This window comes from Acipenser ruthenus, chromosome 18, assembly GCF_902713425.1.
Source record: "Acipenser ruthenus chromosome 18, fAciRut3.2 maternal haplotype, whole genome shotgun sequence".
In the NCBI taxonomy this organism is placed as follows: Eukaryota; Metazoa; Chordata; class Actinopteri; order Acipenseriformes; family Acipenseridae; genus Acipenser; species Acipenser ruthenus.
In genome coordinates, this window is record NC_081206.1 from 373359 (window position 1) to 393383 (window position 20025).

Consider the following 20025-nt stretch of genomic DNA (forward strand, 5'->3'; position numbering starts at 1 on the left):
GTTATAGAAACATCACCATGAATAACAGCACTGCGTTATAGAAACATTACCATGAATAACAGCACTGCGTTATAGAAACATTACCATGAATAACAGCACTGCGTTATAGAAACATCACCATGAATAACAGCACTGCGTTATAGAAACATCACCATGAATAACAGCACTGCGTTATAGAAACATCACCATGAATAACAGCACTGCGTTATAGAAACATTACCATGAATAACAGCACTGCGTTATAGAAACATCACCATGAATAACAGCACTGCGTTATAGAAACATCACCATGAATAACAGCACTGCGTTATAGAAACATCATCATGAATAACAGCACTGCGTTATAGAAACATCACCATGAATAACAGCACTGCGTTATAGAAACATCACCATGAATAACAGCACTGCGTTATAGAAACATTACCATGAATAACAGCACTGCGTTATAGAAACATCACCATGAATAACAGCACTGCGTTATAGAAACATCACCATGAATAACAGCACTGCGTTATAGAAACATTACCATGAATAACAGCACTGTGTTATAGAAACATCACCATGAATAACAGCACTGCGTTATAGAAACATCACCATGAATAACAGCACTGCGTTATAGAAACATTACCATGAATAACAGCACTGTGTTATAGAAACATTACCATGAATAACAGCACTGCGTTATAGAAACATCACCATGAATAACAGCACTGCGTTATAGAAACATCACCATGAATAACAGCACTGCGTTATAGAAACATCACCATGAATAACAGCACTGCGTTATAGAAACATCACCATGAATAACAGCACTGCGTTATAGAAACATTACCATGAATAACAGCACTGCGTTATAGAAACATCACCATGAATAACAGCACTGCGTTATAGAAACATCACCATGAATAACAGCACTGCATTATAGAAACATTACCATGAATAACAGCACTGCGTTATAGAAACATCACCATGAATAACAGCACTGCGTTATAGAAACATCACCATGAATAACAGCACTGCGTTATAGAAACATTACCATGAATAACAGCACTGTGTTATAGAAACATTACCATGAATAACAGCACTGCGTTATAGAAACATTACCATGAATAACAGCACTGCGTTATAGAAACATTACCATGAATAACAGCACTGCGTTATAGAAACATCACCATGAATAACAGCACTGCGTTATAGAAACATTACCATGAATAACAGCACTGTGTTATAGAAACATCACCATGAATAACAGCACTGCGTTATAGAAACATTACCATGAATAACAGCACTGCGTTATAGAAACATCACCATGAATAACAGCACTGCGTTATAGAAACATCACCATGAATAACAGCACTGTGTTATAGAAACATTACCATGAATAACAGCACTGCGTTATAGAAACATCACCATGAATAACAGCACTGCGTTATAGAAACATTACCATGAATAACAGCACTGCGTTATAGAAACATTACCATGAATAACAGCACTGCGTTATAGAAACATTACCATGAATAACAGCACTGCGTTATAGAAACATCACCATGAATAACAGCACTGCGTTATAGAAACATCACCATGAATAACAGCACTGCGTTATAGAAACATTACCATGAATAACAGCACTGCGTTATAGAAACATTACCATGAATAACAGCACTGCGTTATAGAAACATCACCATGAATAACAGCACTGCGTTATAGAAACATTACCATGAATAACAGCACTGCGTTATAGAAACATTACCATGAATAACAGCACTGCGTTATAGAAACATTACCATGAATAACAGCACTGCGTTATAGAAACATCACCATGAATAACAGCACTGCGTTATAGAAACATTACCATGAATAACAGCACTGCGTTATAGAAACATTACCATGAATAACAGCACTGCGTTATAGAAACATCACCATGAATAACAGCACTGCGTTATAGAAACATTACCATGAATAACAGCACTGCGTTATAGAAACATTACCATGAATAACAGCACTGCGTTATAGAAACATCACCATGAATAACAGCACTGCGTTATAGAAACATCACCATGAATAACAGCACTGCGTTATAGAAACATCACCATGAATAACAGCACTGCGTTATAGAAACATTACCATGAATAACAGCACTGCGTTATAGAAACATTACCATGAATAACAGCACTGCGTTATAGAAACATCACCATGAATAACAGCACTGCGTTATAGAAACATTACCATGAATAACAGCACTGCGTTATAGAAACATTACCATGAATAACAGCACTGCGTTATAGAAACATTACCATGAATAACAGCACTGCGTTATAGAAACATCACCATGAATAACAGCACTGCGTTATAGAAACATCACCATGAATAACAGCACTGCGTTATAGAAACATCACCATGAATAACAGCACTGCGTTATAGAAACATTACCATGAATAACAGCACTGCGTTATAGAAACATCACCATGAATAACAGCACTGCGTTATAGAAACATCACCATGAATAACAGCACTGCGTTATAGAAACATCACCATGAATAACAGCACTGCGTTATAGAAACATTACCATGAATAACAGCACTGCGTTATAGAAACATTACCATGAATAACAGCACTGCGTTATAGAAACATTACCATGAATAACAGCACTGCGTTATAGAAACATCACCATGAATAACAGCACTGTGTTATAGAAACATTACCATGAATAACAGCACTGCGTTATAGAAACATTACCATGAATAACAGCACTGCGTTATAGAAACATCACCATGAATAACAGCACTGCGTTATAGAAACATCACCATGAACAACAGCACTGCGTTATAGAAACATCACCATGAATATCATGAAGTGAAGGCATTGATAAGAAACGTTGCAGTCACATTGGAAGATTTCCTTGTGTTTTCTCTCTTGCTCCTCTACAGTGTTCAGAAGGCTTCTCGAGCAGATACTGTCCTCCTGCCGACTGGTCCCTCCCCCCAGCGTGTCTGAGGGAGCGCGATTGGTCCTTCCCCCCAGCGTGTCTGAGGGAGTGCGATTGGTCCCTCCCCCCAGCGTGTCTGAGGGAGTGCGATTGGTCCCTCCCCCCAGCGTGTCTGAGGGAGTGCGATTGGTCCCTCCCCCCAGCGTGTCTGAGGGAGTGCGATTGGTCCCTCCGCCCAGCGTGTCTGAGGGAGTGCGATTGGTCCCTCCGCCCAGCGTGTCTGAGGGAGTGCGATTGGTCCCTCCGCCCAGCGTGTCTGAGGGAGTGCGATTGGTCCCTCCCCCCAGCGTGTCTGAGGGAGCGCGATTGGTCCCTCCCCCCAGCGTGTCTGAGGGAGTGCGATTGGTCCCTCCGCCCAGCGTGTCTGAGGGAGTGCTGACAGTCTTCCAGCTCTTCAACTACCTGCAGAAATGCAGCATCACTGACTTCGGGGAACACCTCACCCAGCTCTCCAAAGAAGGTGCATTCACAGCTCCTACACTAATAGGCACTGGAACCCTGATTAGAGGGGCTGTGGGCTGCTAGTGGAGCCCTCTGCATGGTCACTGAATAGAGGGGCTGTGGGCTGCTAGTGGAGCCCTCTGCATGGTCACTGATTAGAGGGGCTGTGGGCTGCTAGTGGAGCCCTCTGCATGGTCACTGATTAGAGGGGCTGTGGGCTGCTAGTGGAGCCCTCTGCATGGTCACTGATTAGAGGGGCTGTGGGCTGCTAGTGGAGCCCTCTGCATGGTCACTGATTAGAGGGGCTGTGGGCTGCTAGTGGAGCTCTCTGCATGGTCACTGATTAGAGGGGCTGTGGGCTGCTAGTGGAGCTCTCTGCATGGTCACTGATTAGAGGGGCTGTGGGCTGCTAGTGGAGCCCTCTGCATGTTCCCTAAAGTGCTGTTATTCAGATGATCATTTAAGATGGTACCATTTCCCATGTCACAAGAAACAGCTGGAAAAGAAGCTGCTGATTACATAAGGGGAAAACCTGGAGTTACAGTAACAGTGCCTTTGTAATTTAGAGCATTGTTATGTTGCATGTGTAATACAGCATCCTTCAGCTTAAATATATAAATGACTACACTGAAATACAGTCAAATTAGATCCGGCGAAGCAGTAAAACTGACTTCTGTTGTGACAACCCCACAACAAGCATAACGCATGTTCTTATTTGCTAAGCATGGTGGGTATCTCACGTGTGTGTGTGTGTATATATATATATTTATGTGTGTGTGTGTTGTCCTGGTAATCTCAGTGCAGCTCATCGAGGCGCTGTCGTGTCCCAAGAGGAGGAGAGCTCTGAAGAGACTGAAGGGGAAGCGTCTCTCTCAGCTGCAGCCGCTGCCCCAGACCCTGCAGCTCCTCGCCATGCTGCAGACCGACGAGAACCACAAGGTGTGCAGGGGAGCAGCGGCCTGTCTGTGCAGAGCAGCTGCAGTCAAGAGCTTCAGAGCAAAGGTACTGCACTTCATACAGTGTGTGCGGAGCCACAGCTTCATACACAGTGTGACACGAGCCACAGCTTCATACACACAGTGTGACACGATCCACAGCTTCATACACACAGTGTGACACGATCCACAACTTCATACACAGTGTGACACGAGCCACAGCTTCATACACACAGTGTGACACGAGCCACAGCTTCATACACAGTGTGACACGAGCCACAGCTTCATACACACAGTGTGACACGAGCCACAGCTTCATACACACAGTGTTAGGAGCCACAGCTTCATACACACAGTGTGTTAGGATCCACAGCTTCATACACACAGTGTGTTAGGATCCACAGCTTCATACACACAGTGTGTTAGGAGTCATAGCTTCATACACACAGAGGAGGCAGTGTGTTAGAATCGATTCATTTTGGCACTTGTTTGCAAACAATTTGAATCCTTTACTGTCTAGGTTCTGTTCCCATACTTATTTAATGTCTGTATATTTCACTCCTTTTGTAGGCCATCGTGTATTACACAGCCGCCCTGAGGGACAGTGACGTGCAGCTTCAACGAGCAGCCTGCATGGCTCTCAAGTGTCTTAAAGTAAGACCATTTATTTGTGTGTGTGTGACTTTAAATGACAGTCAAATGAGCTCAACAGTGGGGGGGTCTAATTACTATCCCTGCCTGCTCAATCTCCATTATTCTGCTAGTGCTTACCTTAACAATGGCTGATTCACTGACTGACATTATTACAAATGCAGTGGCATCAGTGGGGCGATATGAAGACCTGCCACTGTCGCAATAATAGGAAACACTTTGAAGTGCTGCATTGTGGGTCTCCATCCATTGACTGGCTTGTTTCCATGGACATTTCAGAAACTAACCAGCTGTCTTTCTGTGTGATAGCGCAGGCGCATTTTCAGGGTTATGAAACAGGCAAACTAACTGTAGAAGAAAGAAAAGATAATAACCTGTGCTCCACTATATTGCTTTATTTCATCAAATAATCCCTTCCAGGCAGTGGAAAGCGTTGAGCAGATTGCAGACCTCTGGCGCTCCGGAGATGAGGATTTGCGCAACGCTGCGAGAGAAGCTGTGCTTTCGTTTGGTGAGTAAAAGAGTTCAAACTTACTGACTGGAAGGATAGTTTCAGCAGGGGGGGCGATGGTAATAGGATCTGACCCTGACTGGAAGGATAGTTTCAGCAGGGGGGGGCGATGGTAATAGGATCTGACCCTGATTGGAAGGATAGTTTCAGCAGGGGGGGCGATGGAATAGGATCTGACCCTGACTGGAAGGATAGTTTCAGCAGGGGGGGCGATGGAATAGGATCTGACCCTGACTGGAAGGATAGTTTCAGCAGGGGGGGGGGGGCGATGGTAATAGGATCTGACCCTGACTGGAAGGATAGTTTCAGCAGGGGGGGGGCGATGGTAACAGGATCTGACACTGCCTGTTTTTTTTTTAGGTAAAAAGGGCCATATTGTTTTCCTGAAGATCGACAAAATCTGTTGTGAGCTGCAAGAGGAGGCTTTCCAGAACAAGGACACTGAAATCACTATCCTCTAACAGTCACTGTCCCCCGAGTGAATCCATACAACCAGGTCAGAAATCACTGTCCCCCGAGTGAATCCATACAGCCAGGTCAGAAATCACTGTCACCTGAGTGAATCCATACAGCCAGGTCAGAAATCACTGTCCCCTGAGTGAATCCATACAGCCAGGTCAGAAATCACTGTCACCTGAGTGAATCCATACAGCCAGGTCAGAAATCACTGTCCCCCGAGTGAATCCATACAGCCAGGTCAGAAATCACTGTCCCCTGAGTGAATCCATACAGCCAGGTCAGAATGAAGAGGATCCTGAAAGCTGAAACAATTTCAAATTTTCTAAAGATTGTAAAATATTGTATCCATTTTTCAGAATATATTTTATAACAATGTTTATTTTGACTATTAGTAATTATATATATATATATATATATATATATATATATATATATATATATATATATATATAAATAAAAAATTTAAATCTAGAATTAATAATAAACAACGTGAGACTCTTCACCCCTCAGATAAATGTAAGAGTGGATTATTTGTGTTTTGGAGTAAACAGCTTTGTGTGTCTTATTAAAGACCTGGTCTTGTGCGCTTTGTGCAGGTTCAAGAACTAAGACCAGGCAAAGGATTTTTTTTTTTTCTTAGATATTTTACATTTTAGTTCCATGGATATTTTAGTTTAAGGAAAACTAAACTAATTAAATTGCCAGTGTAATTGTATCTTTGTTTTAAAGCTCAGTCTGAAATTGACGTGATCAATTCAGCACTTTACATGAAAATTATTTTAGGAGTCACATGGACTTTTTAATGGCCAAATACTGGTTCCAGAATATATTGGTAAATTTGTGACTGGCAGAGTGGAAACAGCCATGTCCTTTGTTTTTGTTACAGTGCTGTGGTATTAGACCCTGCCTGATAACTGTACAGGCTGGGTTTATACAGTGTACATTTTGTTTAATTAAATCTCGAATAAGTAAAGCTAATACACCCTTTGTTTTGTTGTGTTTGACATTTAAAACTAATCATACCATGCAATACACCCTGCCTCGAGTGCCTTGTGTCACGCTGTGATGCGTTGGGCCATGCCGCAGGTAACTGAGCCACAAGGAAACAGTCCATGAAAACGTGCAACACTCACTGTGCTTACCAATTAAACTGAAGAGCTCCGCTCTGCAGCAAGCACAAGATAAAATAACTGTCTATCAACAATGCATGGGTATCAGTACAGGCTGGACTGTGCCCACGAAACGAGCTGGAGCGCTAGCATGCAAGCTGAACTTGGAGAGAACACCAATACATTTTCCACCTGCGGGATCGAATCAAATCAAATTTTTCCATGTCAGCTACACCTTACTAAGCTTTTACAGCCTTCATAAGGGACGGTAGGAGAACTGAATCAGTAATTCAAAGTCAAGGTCAGTGGTTTAAATTGTCAGGTAGGGTGCATCTGTAACCTGCTCTGTTAATTCCCTGTTACTGAGCAGCAGTGTGGCTATTTAAAGCGGACAGTCCAGACGTGGGAAGTCAATGGTTTTGCAGAGCTGTTTACTGTGTTTCCAGGCTGCTGACAGAGAAATAACCTTGAGAACAACCCCAGCTCTCACGTATCCTTTACATAAAGCCAGGCCAGCTGAGGACTCACGTTACAGCTCAGCAGCCTGAGCCTAGAAAGAGGTCCCAATATGCAGGGTTTCTTGTTAGTTACTTTACAGTATTTAGTGACCAGCTGGGAATATTGAAAGTGTCCTGGTTAACCCACGGATCACGTCCGCTCTGGGCATCTGGGCTTGGGTTAAATCAAAACTATGGCGTTTATACCAATTCATGGCACCAAGCTACAGCCTGAAAGCAATCCAATACTCCTGAGCATCAGCATTTATTCTGTACAGAAACCAATCTCCAAAACGAACACGCATGCAATTAGAAAACTTCTGATGCATTACAAACTGCATTGAAGCGACCAGCACAGCAACACCACCAAACATTTTGAAAACCCATTTATTTTAGAAGTTGTTTTTTTTTTTTTTTTTTTTTTACATTTTGGTGCTCTAGACTGTAACATGCAACAGGCTAGTACATGACGCAGATGGAAGTGTGAACATGAGATACTTATCAATGGATACAGAAACAGAAAAAAACAACAGCCTTTACAACCTTACGAACAACCGCGAATCATAAAATCAACACCTCAACTACAGTCTACTTATTAACCAGACTGACGGAAATCTGGTTCTACACTTTCACAAATGTCATAAAGCTGCAGTATTTATTGTGTTCACATTATACACAGCCCAGTGCAGGTGATGCAGCGTGATGGAAATGCTGTGCCTGTGGAGGAGAGGGGAGTGGGGAGGGGGGAGTGGGGAGGGGGGGGGGGAGTGGGGAGGGGGGAGGGGGGAGGGGGGAGGGCAGAGGGCACCTCTGACCACGCGGTTGGGATCACTACTGCAACTGGAAAGAAAATCCAGGTTTTGTTTTTTAGACTAAACTCTTCTTACTTTAGTATCCCCACAATATCGTTTGTCTTTTCTGAGCTGAAGTGAGCCGAGGCCTTTGCCAGGGTCAGGTAAGCATTACAGTGCTGTTGAACTCACACTAGCCTGACTTCCACACAGCAACTTCAATCCAACCCAGGAACGCATCAGAAAGGTGATTTGTAACAACAGACACAATAACTATAGTGAGTGTCTCATAAAAGGGGCAGAGCAGCCTTTCAGCTTCACAGATAGTTCACAAAGTTAAATTACGAATGCAGGAAGGGTGACTATCACTGTCTAAATGCAAAATGAACTTTCTGTTATTACTGTAAGCTTCAGCATGTTCTCTTCATCAATCACCTCTGCACACGCAGTATTAGGATGCCTCGACCTTTACGGCTGCAATTGATCAATAAAATGCAACAGGACACCAAAACCTCTGTTTACATTTTAACAACCAAGAGACTCCAGTGGAATAGACGAGTTCAAAGCCGGCGTCACTGCGGTGCCTTTTTGAAAATCACTGCAAAGCTTGTACACAATTTATATTAGAAAGTACCTTTTGCATTCAATCAGCAAAGTCTATGAAAAAAAATGTGATTGCCCCAGACATTCACATTACAGAGGGACCTTTCTGCAGATATTCGACTGCCCCCGGGGGCTTGGCAATGACCTCATTTCAAATCCCCTAAACAGGGGCTCTGCTGCATGAAACAAATACCAGCGTGCGCCTCAGTGTTAAATATAACATATTCTCTGATGCACTGACAGCGTGGAGGTAGTCAGTGGGACTGCAGGAATCAAACTCAACTTCCTCTTATTTGTATGCACTCTCCTCTAACATCTTTGATAATTCAGCTGAAGATTTATATTTTATTAATGAATTACAAAAATATATAATTTACCATTTCACACCACCAACACCAATGAACATCATAAAAGAAACACAGACACAAACTATTTTAGACTTTCGGTTCTTTTTTTCACAAACATAATCTTCAAAAATGAACACGTTCACCTTTTCACCGAAATGGGTCAGTCAATACCAAATTTGTGACAGCTGTCCCTCGGCCCTCTCCCTCTCCCCATCTCTCTACCTCTTGTGCAGAGTGATTGAATGCACTTTTTCAAACTTGCTCATTTGGAGTTTCACCAGTACAGTGAAAGGCAACCTTGGCTCTTCCATTCCACTGCCTTGTAAAGCGCTGTTCCAACCAAGACCTTCTTTCCTTTTTGATCTTCACAGAAAAGTAAATTCAGATAAACAACGGCCCTGGCGGAATACGTCTCTGCAGTGGAATGCACGGAGGAGCCCATTTCTTTATCTTCACTGATGTTTCCACCACCATACTTTCTGATGAGACAAGCAGTGACTGCCACTAATATTTCAGCTGTCATGCTTATGAAGAAAACTATCAGAATACCGTATCACCACAGCGTTGTGGGTTAAAGACTCTTACAGAAGCCAAATTCAGCAGATCCCTGTTTGCAGAACCCTTCTTCTAGTCGCAGTACCCCTTTATGTTGTTACTGAAGTTCCAATTCAAAGAGGGTGTACCCCTTTCCTTTCATCTTTAGTGCACCCCAAGCAGGAACTGAAATACTTTAATGAAAATTGTGTTAAGGGTTATGTGAGATCATTGCCTCTGTAGAACAAAAAGAAAAGGATCTGCCAGGAATTTGCTGGAAGGTAATTTTTGATAAATGCTGATTGATAAAATACTTCAAGTAAGATCAGTGAAGAAAACCAATTCTTCTGCACCCTTTAAGGGGGTGAAATTCATTCTAGCATGATCTGGAAATGTAAGATTGATTTTTTAAAACTAGAACCAAATATTCAATAACCAGACGCCTATCATTATCTTATTACATCAAAGCAAACAAAAAAAGATATCAAACACAAGAAAGCAATAAAGAACCCATGCAATTACAAATCCACAGATCCTAGCATCTCCACCCCTCTCAAACAGAGAGGAAGACAATGTTCAGCCTTCTTCAGCCAGCAAGGCATCCTCAGCATCGTGGCAGCTCATGGAGGGGCCGATAGAATCACTGCACAGCCTCGCAATCTCAGATTGTCCTTTTTTTGTTTTCGATGTAGAAATAAGTTAAGAGAGGAGCTGGTACTGCAGTGCCCTGGATGAAGCTGGTCTAGGTGCCCACAATGCTGGGATCGTGCGCGGAGTCTGGGAGAGGAGAATCGCTGCAGTGATAAAGAAAGCAGTTCCCCCAGCAGCTGTAACAGATGAGGAACAAGGCTGCCAGAAACACCAAGGCACAAATGGTACAGGGCTTCCTCTCCAGAAGGAAGCTGAGCAGGTAGAACCCCATGAACATGGAGTGGTTAAACCACAAGGCCGGGTTCAGGGGCTTGGGTATCAGGAGGACTGGCAGCAGCCACTGAAGGCAGTACATGGCTGTTTTTTTTAATACTGATGCAAAAAGCAATCCACAAAAAAATAAAAGGCTTGACGTTCACAGATCACTGCAGGCGCAGGAAACAGGGATATGGGATTTCCTCTTTGAAGTGTCAGGTCAGTCCTTTAAAAAATTAATAAATACAAAATATCAAGTTATGCAAACCTTTGAGATACATACTGCAGTTACACAATGTGCCAGACTGGTGGTGCTAAAAGTAGAATGTAAATAAAAAAGGAGAGAGAGAAAAAAGAGCTGCCTCTATATTTTTTGTTGCTTGTTTTCTGCAGCCTAGCTAAGCTCTGTTCAAGGATTAAAAGCTTCATACTTCAACTCCTGTAAAGCACAGCACATCTTTCCAATGAACAACACATTGAGAGAGGTGATGCTTTACGGAAAAACTCCTGGGGGTAGTTGTAGCTAGTACCAATAACTGGTTTTAACAACATACAGGTACGAGAGAAAACACACACGTGTTTCTGGGAGAAACAGCCACATAAAGGCTGGTCTATGATAAAGGGTGGTCCAGAACTTCAGAACCCTCGAGAAGAATTCTACAGTAAAACTCTGAAGGAGGGTTCGCGAGTGAAGGGGTCTAGTACCTTACCTGGTTTCTAGTTATACCTTACAGTTGCACAGGGTCTGCTGGGTACTTTTCAACCGCTATTGTAAATACGCATTCAAGGATTTACACTTATATTTCGGTCCTGTTAATCGACCTCTTCTCGCAACAGTTTCAGTGTACAGATAAGTTATATAATAGAAACAATTTTTAAAAATGCATCTGACCTAAAAACTAAGATGGGGTAAAAGGAGTTTGGCGAATTAAACGGAGGGAGAGGCGGGATCATTGGAACATGTTTCCTTCGAGGAAGACGTCACTGACACGGTTCATAGAATTAGCCTGGTGTTGCAAAGCAATTATTTTAAAGTTGCTTTGTGGCTAAATACAGTTTCGTAAAGTTGTAATGTAATATTACATTTTAACTATGCATTAGGTAACAAATGAACCCTGAGTTACTTCACCACACTGTCAAGAGTTATAATGTGCGATTTAACAAAACAATATCCTAACGAAGAATGTTTTTATGTACAAATCACACTAGAATTTCTACCCGGATCCGGTTTAAGCACAGCTTCATTACTGGCAGTTTTCATACGGTCCGCTCGTTTTTGTGCAGCTCAGACTGCCGCAGCTAAATTATACGCCGGGGCCCGTATTTAAAAGACAACAAATAAAACGTTTTTAGATTTCTGATTTTTAAAAAATGCATTAAATATCAACAAAATAAGAAATATTCAACCCACCAGCCATTCCAACTCAGACATGGACACCGTCTGCCTGCGTAGCTCTTCCCTGAGTCACAGGACCCCGTCGGGCTGTCTATCTCGATATCGTGCTTGAAAAATCAATTTAATACATAAGTAGCACACAGTTTGAAACTTTGGCAAGTAACGCAAATACGTGTAAAGTTCACTGCTGTATTACATTAATGTAATTTGTCTGGAGATTTGAGAACTATGTATCCTAGTATTGTGTGTTTAGTTTTGTCAGGCGTTGTTTGGACAGCTTCGTGAAGTCTTCGTCGTGGCTGTGTGGTGATAAGGCCCCCCTGTAAAATATTACAGTCGTGTACACCAGGGGAGAAAGAAATTTGCGTGCTGTTGTTTTAAACACAATATTAGTCAATTAAACGATTCTTAACATTAGGGATGTTATAAAACAAAGCATGTCTGACACATATTTAAAATAACAAGCCGTCTAAGGACCATTTTAATATGAACAGTGTTAATGACGTTGCTAGGGGTGTTTGCTGACTGAAAGAGAAAATTCTGGTTGTTAGGATCACTGCATCTACGTAAATAAGATAGGATACTACAAACAAAAGAACAAAGTTAGGGAATAAAGCGGGGTCAGCTTTATGACAACAACAATGCGCGCAGCATACATTCGCAAAACCACCCGTCCCTGCAAGCGAGCGTTAATGACACATGTGTTATGCTCTCCTCTCACCGGCAGGGGGCAGCAGTATCAGTAATAGAAAGGCAGTCACATACCCTTTTAATGTCAAATAAGGGATGTATAGCAACAGGTGTGCATTGATTAAGTCTTTCATGCATGAAAATTGCATCCTCATATGAGGTTTCCCATCTCTCATCACTCCACTTCTGTTTCCCATCTCTCATCACTCCACTGCTGTTTCCCGTCTCTCATCACACCACTGTTCTTTGTGAGCTATAGACCGCACTCCCACTACGCAACATGAGATCACAATCCGGGGTTTCTTTAAAATAGCTACTTCTATCTGTTCGCTCCATCTATAGTTCTGCAGTAAAATACATTCCGGTACCTTTCTTCTCATTGCAGAAAGAGCTTGCAGTGCCCTTGTTTTACCTGTAGGGGGCAGTGTGTATATGTCTCTGCTGAGCACTCAATCAGCACCACAACACGGTATACTCGCTCTTCAGATTGCACTCAAGAAAGACCTGCTCCGTATTCATAAGAGCAAGAATAAACTACGCCGGCGACGCCAAAAGGGCACACCTGAGCTTCTTCAGAGCAGCCCTGCTTGTGCTCAGATCTGCATTTTAGGATTGTGTCAGAGTGCACTTTACAAAGCCACTCGTGATTTGTAATGCGAGTCCTCGTTCAGCGATGAAGCCGTCATAGATTCACAGCACCGCCGCTCCGATTGAGTCACTGCGATGCATTTTTAATACATGTCACAAGATTGTTCTTTCCGGCAGTTTATTGAAACACACAGAAAAGGTGGCGGTAGCTGTAGTCTGCTCTGGCTGTCTCGCACGCTGTTCAGATCTCTCCGTGCTCGATCACAAACACCCACCTCCTGAAACTTGCGCACGGCGAGTCTTTCAATTTATAGCTTAGGCATCTGCCTCTAGGCTCTGCCTTTCCACTTCCCTACTTTCCGCTAAAAACAAAATGCATTGAAAACAACCAAAAAAAAATCGTCTTCCAGGTACGTACGTTTCTCTCTTTTCCTTTTTCTTATTTTTTTTTCTTTGCGATCTATATATGTGTTTGTATATGTGTGCATGTGTAATAATGTGCCGTCTGTCTTTAGAATGTGCATAGCACAGGCAGACAGACAGCTTCCAGAGCTGGATCAAGGTCATCACTGATGATCTCGCTTTAAAAAACGATACCATACTCTATTATTGGATTAGTATTAGTATTAGTAGTATTAGTAGTATTATGTTAATGATGATGATGATGATGATGATGATGATGATGATGATGATGATGATGATGATGATGATGATGTTGATGATGATGATGATGATGTTCGAGGAATATGAGCACATTATGTTATTTTTTGTCATTGCTGGTACGTGGGTTACTGATCTGTCTTCAGGGGAATATGTTCTTTAAAACGGGGTTACAGCGGGAGGCACGTTTTCATTTAAGACTATTTTCAAATATAGCCCCCCCCCCCCCCCCCCCAAAAAAAAAAAAAGGCGCGATAAAGCTCCGCGGGTCTGACCTATTATAAGCTCGAGATTTTTGGAACACCGGTAGGTTTTGTTTTTTTAATGTATTTTTTCGACCTGTCAGCGATGCCTCATTCTATACAGAGGTGAACGGTTTTTTTAAATTTTTTGTGCAGCTCAGTTCAGTGGAACGATGTCGGAGTCGGTTAGCACAGCGCAGCTCAGTTCAGTGGAACGATGTCGGAGCCGGTTAGCACAGCGGCAGCTCAGTTCAGTGGAACGATGTCGGAGCCGGTTAGCACAGCGGCTCCGAATTCATCACCGACGCGTTCGCGTGCCACAATCCCCAAGCTGCTGGTGCTGAAAGGATAGCTCCTCTTCAGTACGTCACAGTGAACCACACCTGCACACTCGTTGCCATGGCTCCACTCCACAGTAATATAAATAAATAACCACACAGCACCCAGAATACGACATACAGGGCAACCTTAAACACTTTGCATTTGTGCTCGTTTTGCGCTTATTTTTGATAAATGCATTTTTTTTGTAATTATTTTTTTAATCATTTAGCTAACCCTTGTGTGTACATGTCATTTGTACCCTGCAGTTATACCTCCTTTCAAACGTGTACAGGACACTCGATAATAAAACAATAACCCGCTTAAGAGAAAATAGATTACAATTGTATCAACATTTACTGCAGCGGCGTGGGGAATACACGCGTCAAACACCATTCCACACACGCGTATACTAATAAACAGGCTTCAGAGTTCGTCCACACCACATCTGGACCAGTGGAAACAATTATGCGCACTTTACACGTTACAGGGTGCATGCGTTGTGTTTGTGTTTCATCCTTAAACCCTTGATTTAACATGTATTAACTGGATGACGCTATTTAAAGAAGCCGTTTCTTTTATATTCTTTACAGATCGCTGATGGGAGGATGGGTGGCGGAGACCTGTTTGTTTGGGATGAATTACACTACTAGCTCCCGATGGCGTCTTTAAATTCCCTGGAATTAGAGCACGTGGGTGATTGTAACAGAATCAATCGCCCGCAGCTCAATCCCGGCAACGCCAGCACTTCAGGACCGCGGACAGCTCCATGTGCTGGCATAGAAAACGCCTCGTTCCAGGACGAGGAGCAAGAAGAGACGTCTTTTACAAACCGTGCCAATGCCGACCAGGGGAAACATATCCGAACGAGCCCCACTGGCACACACAGGGGGCCCAACAGCGAGGCGTTTGAAGAACACGAAGCCGAGACAAGTGCCCCTTCCGTGGACTACGGCTTTATTTTCTCCCTGGTGTTCTTAGTAAGCGGGATTGTGTTGGTCGTTATAGCTTACACGATCCCCAGAGAGGCAAAGGTGAACCCAGACTTCGTGACTGCGAGAGAGATGGAGAAGCTGGAGAGGTATTACGCGCGCCTCGGGTCTCACCTGGACAGGTGCATCATTGCCGGCCTGGGGCTGCTCACTCTCGGGGGCATGCTTCTGTCCATGCTGCTCATGGTGTCCATATGCAAAGGGGACTTGTACAGGAGAAGGACCTTCTCTATCTCCAGAAGGTCTAAGAAGACGTACGGATCTATAAACCTGAGAATGAAAAGGATGGAGGGAGATGGACGGCAGTCGCTGGTGGACTGTGAACCCGCTCCAGTCACGTGCGCGGTGCATTCACAAAGATCCAGCTAAACCTGGCAGAGAATGGCCTTCTTTATTTCTTGACAGACACGTGACCGTTCGCCTCACTTCACTGTTGGCGAAGCACAGCGAATCCAATGCCAGGGTTTCTAGGTAGGATGATATACAGATATCCACACAGAGCAGTAAATAGGGTGGGATGTGAAGATATCCGGTATTTAACAGTCAAAGACTTAGTTTAGTTTACAAATACACTCGAGTTAGAAGAGGCTATACGCACAATGTGTGAATACGTATAAATGACTGGCTCTGACTGACGAAACCAATGCTTATATGAAACATACACACAGAAAATACAACAATCCTCCTGTCTCAGGTTTTTGCATTCTTGTGCAGGAGCGCACAGGACAAAGAAAACGCCAAAGGCGGGCTGAATCTTGATGTCATAAGTGGCAGATTCCTTTCTCTAAACGGTTTTTCTGAAACGTATTTTTTTTTTTTTTTTTAATAAATGATGGTTAGAAGTAAACACTTCGAGGTGTGTATTTACTGTACAAGTTACACGTTTGCCACGCGTTCATATAATATGTCTTTAATGTATTGAATTAAACCGGTCTGCAGTTTTATTTCATTTGCCAATGTTGTACATACGAAACCAGCAACAGACCAAGAGCACAACAGTTTCGAAAACATGAATATAATAATGACTATAATAATGAACTAATATACAACTCAAATGGGGGTGTCCATGGTAACAACACAAATCAAAACCCAGAGCAGGTTGAGAACAGAGGTGTTGCAGAGTAAATCTATCCGATGTACAACAAACGACACGATCCTCTGTGCTTTACTGCTTGCTTACAGGCCCTAAACTGGAAAGAGCTCCGTGCAACAGCAACGCCACTTACACAGCAATACACTTCGAGTCTGTAGGTCTTAAGGTTAGGTAGGTATTAACTGCACTGCTAGTAGTAATAAGCTCAGACACGAGACCGAATGTAAGTCACCTGTTTGTGTTTTTGTTTTGTTGTTTTAAGATGTGAATACTTATCGGATATATTTGTATTGAAATTAATGAACATTTACCCTGTTTCCATAAATAAATACAAATGCTATTGCTGGTACAGCCACGCCTGCGCAGAGGCAGTGAGGCACGCTGTCCAGTATCACTCCAGCACTGCTAAACATAAAGCTTACTGACATGGCTGATTGAAATGACAACACTGATGTAAATTTTAACTGTGTAAACAACTGAACTAAACCCTCTCCCAAACAAAATCGTATACCGTACCACTACAAACACAACGTGTTAATCCAGACACGTTTGATTACAGGCAATCTGATTAGTGTTTGAGGACAATATCTATATTAAAACACAAACTATAGAGTCCTTTGTTACACATTTAAAACAAACTGAATGTTGTCCTTGTTAAACACATTTGTGTCAGTTTAACCCATGATTTTGCAGCGTGCTTCAGTTTATCCCATGATTTTGCAGCGTGCTTCAGTTTAACCCATGATTTTGCAGCGTGCTTCAGTTTAACCCATGATTTTGCAGCGTGCTTCAGTTTAACCCATGATTTTGCAGCGTGCTTCAGTTTAACCCATGATTTTGCAGCGTGCTTCAGTTTAACCCATGATTTTGCAGCGTGCTTCAGTTTAACCCATGCTTTTGCAGCGTGCTTCAGTTTAACCCATGATTTTGCAGCGTGCTTCAATGTGTCCTCTTGAGAAATGCCTGGTGTGGCCAGCACAGTGTTTGCTATCATGTAAATATTTGTAAAACCTTTGTATTGCAAACTCTGAAGCCAGTTACATGGCACAGCTTCACACAAGAGTGCCTCAGAGTGAGACTGTTATGGTTTTTAATATGTTTTTGTATTTCATTTTAGAATTTTGCATTGTTGTATTTTAAGCAGCGTGCTAAGCAACCATTCACTTCAGCAAAGACCAGTTACCAGAAAATAAAACCTGTGAAAGATGTTACTCGCATGTGTGTTTGTGTAATACATTGTCAATTCACGAAGACACGGTAAACGTAGCTATGTATTTGTGCATATCGTACCGTGCTTTAAAATCTTTGTTTTCTATTATATCCAATAAACATGTTGTTTTTTTAACTCATTGTGTTCCTGATTTTCATGAGCACAGATGGCACATCTGTGTCAGCAGTGTGAATTGGAATGGGTTACACTTGTATATGTGGTGTAAATAACATGGTTCTAAAAAGCGCATGTGGCCCTATGGGTAAACATCGATGATGGCATTAGACAACAATGTTGTTCAGACGTTTGTGTGATTAACAGGCAAGGCAACACAGTCCGATCTTTACTGCAGTGCTGTCACCTGGTAAACTACATTTAAACACCTGGCATTACTCCACTGCACAATGCACACTCCACTGCACACTCCAATTAACCTCCACACTCCAATTACCCGCCACACTCCAATGCACACTCTAATTAAACTCCACTCCACTGCACACTCCAATTACCCTCCACACTGCCTCCAGTACAGACTGCCTTGGATAAATACATTCGCTTACTCCCTTATCTCAATGCTTTACAGAAAACAAGAAAGCTGACAGCTGCTGTGAAAATCTGTCTACATGAACGACTCCAGGCTTATCCATGCTTCCTTATGACAGGCAGGCTGGGCTACCCCTGTTTATTCAGTATGATGCAGTGCATGCGAGAGCTGTTCTGCAGGGCCAGGCATTCTTACTTCCATTGGTTTGTCTTTCTTATGGGCTATAAAATGAATCCAACGCTTGCTGGAATTGTTCTTATCTGATGAGATGAATGGATATCCCCTCCAGGCAGCTTCTTTGCCATTGTAATCTAACACAAGCTATCAATAACACTATTACAGGTACAGGGCATTGAAGCTGATGCACAGGGTCTGCATTGTGACTCTTGCTAATGGAAGACCTTGGTTTATCACGGCATTGTAACCATGTTTTAATTCAGTGTCTCGTTACAGCTAGTTCATGCTGCTGCCTGATCATTACTATGATCAATAGAAGCTGTTTTATTGTTTCTCAGTGCCACACATCCCTGCCCCAGCTCCGTTTCATCACAAGCGGGTCAGTAACACACACCCTAATCAGGTACCTGGGGAAAGTGTTGCTTTGCTTTTAACATAGCGTTGTTTAACCAAGCCAATACCTGTGCAGATGCTGCAATATCACCATGTTAAACTGAAGGCTCGGAAAGCTAATGTCTTCAATCAATACTGACATGGAATTGGAGCTGCACGTAGCCATGGAAACCACGCTAAGGTTCCAGACATAAGATCATGTTGAAAAGAATGGAAAATGAAACCAACACATGCAAAATGCCAGAGCAAACAACTGTCAGGGATCTGATCTTCCTTCTTGCAGTTATAACGGTTATAACACCTAAATATAACTGGATGGTTAGAAATATACCCAATAAGAAGATACAACGCCACATTTCTGAGCTGATATTACCCAGCGAGCCTTATTGAAACCTGTGAATGTATTTAACACAGTACTGTTGTCCATTAAAAAGCATATGGGGGTCATTTCTGCGGTGCTTGTGTTGCACCATAAATCAAATGAGAGCAGAAAATATTTGCAAAGGCTGAACAATGTAAGGCTATGCAATATTCACTGTGTGCAGAACTGAATTAAAATGCAAACTGCAGTCTGATTGTTGAGGGACAGAGGGAAGAATTCTAGATGAAATCACGAGTGGTTTATTCATGGGTGCTTGTGTCAAAAAAAAAAAAAAACTAAAACAGAAAGGCAGTAATAATAACAGTAATGATAATAAAATACAATAAAGCCCTTGCATCCTTCTTGACAAAAGGCTTCCTTTCACTTCCCACTGCCTTGCCAGCCCTTGAGTCCCTGATTCACAAAGCCTTGCTTCAGAGAAGAAGACACTTTAATAGGATGAGTAGCTCCTAATAGCTTCTCACTGTGGCTGTGCAGTGAGATACACGGATCGTTCCAATTCACAGGTAATCAGAATGGAATCCCATCAACCAAACAGCAGGAGTCCTTCTGTGAATACCAATGACCCCT

General features: G+C 42.6%; 3 protein-coding genes across 3 annotated transcripts in view; 2 read left to right on the top strand and 1 right to left on the bottom strand.

Moving 5' to 3' along the window:
- The window catches only part of LOC117423342 (RIPOR family member 3), a 30051-nt gene extending 23674 nt beyond the window's left edge, over nucleotides 1-6377 (top strand). The window contains exons 18-22 of the mRNA XM_058990645.1: nucleotides 2928-3446; nucleotides 4227-4429; nucleotides 4933-5016; nucleotides 5434-5524; nucleotides 5885-6377. Coding sequence (XP_058846628.1) covers nucleotides 2928-3446; nucleotides 4227-4429; nucleotides 4933-5016; nucleotides 5434-5524; nucleotides 5885-5985 — 998 coding nt within the window. The 3' untranslated portion in view covers nucleotides 5986-6377. The remainder of the gene's footprint in view (nucleotides 1-2927; nucleotides 3447-4226; nucleotides 4430-4932; nucleotides 5017-5433; nucleotides 5525-5884) is intronic.
- Nucleotides 6378-7988: 1611 nt separating this feature from the next.
- LOC117964401 (bladder cancer-associated protein) lies at nucleotides 7989-12311 on the bottom strand. The gene is made up of 2 exons (XM_034907740.2): nucleotides 12182-12311; nucleotides 7989-10996 (listed from the first exon to the last, which is right to left on the bottom strand). Exon 2 carries the CDS (start codon nucleotides 10868-10870, stop codon nucleotides 10607-10609), a length of 264 nt encoding a protein of 87 aa, XP_034763631.1. The 5' UTR covers nucleotides 10871-10996; nucleotides 12182-12311; the 3' UTR covers nucleotides 7989-10606.
- A 926-nt stretch (nucleotides 12312-13237) lies between these two features.
- Nucleotides 13238-18094, top strand: LOC117418493 (transmembrane protein 74B-like). Its single transcript, XM_058990646.1, has 2 exons — nucleotides 13238-13854; nucleotides 15258-18094. The coding sequence occupies exon 2, from the start codon at nucleotides 15324-15326 to the stop codon at nucleotides 16023-16025; it is 702 nt and encodes a 233-aa protein (XP_058846629.1). The 5' UTR covers nucleotides 13238-13854; nucleotides 15258-15323; the 3' UTR covers nucleotides 16026-18094.
- The last annotated feature ends 1931 nt before the right edge of the window (nucleotides 18095-20025 follow it).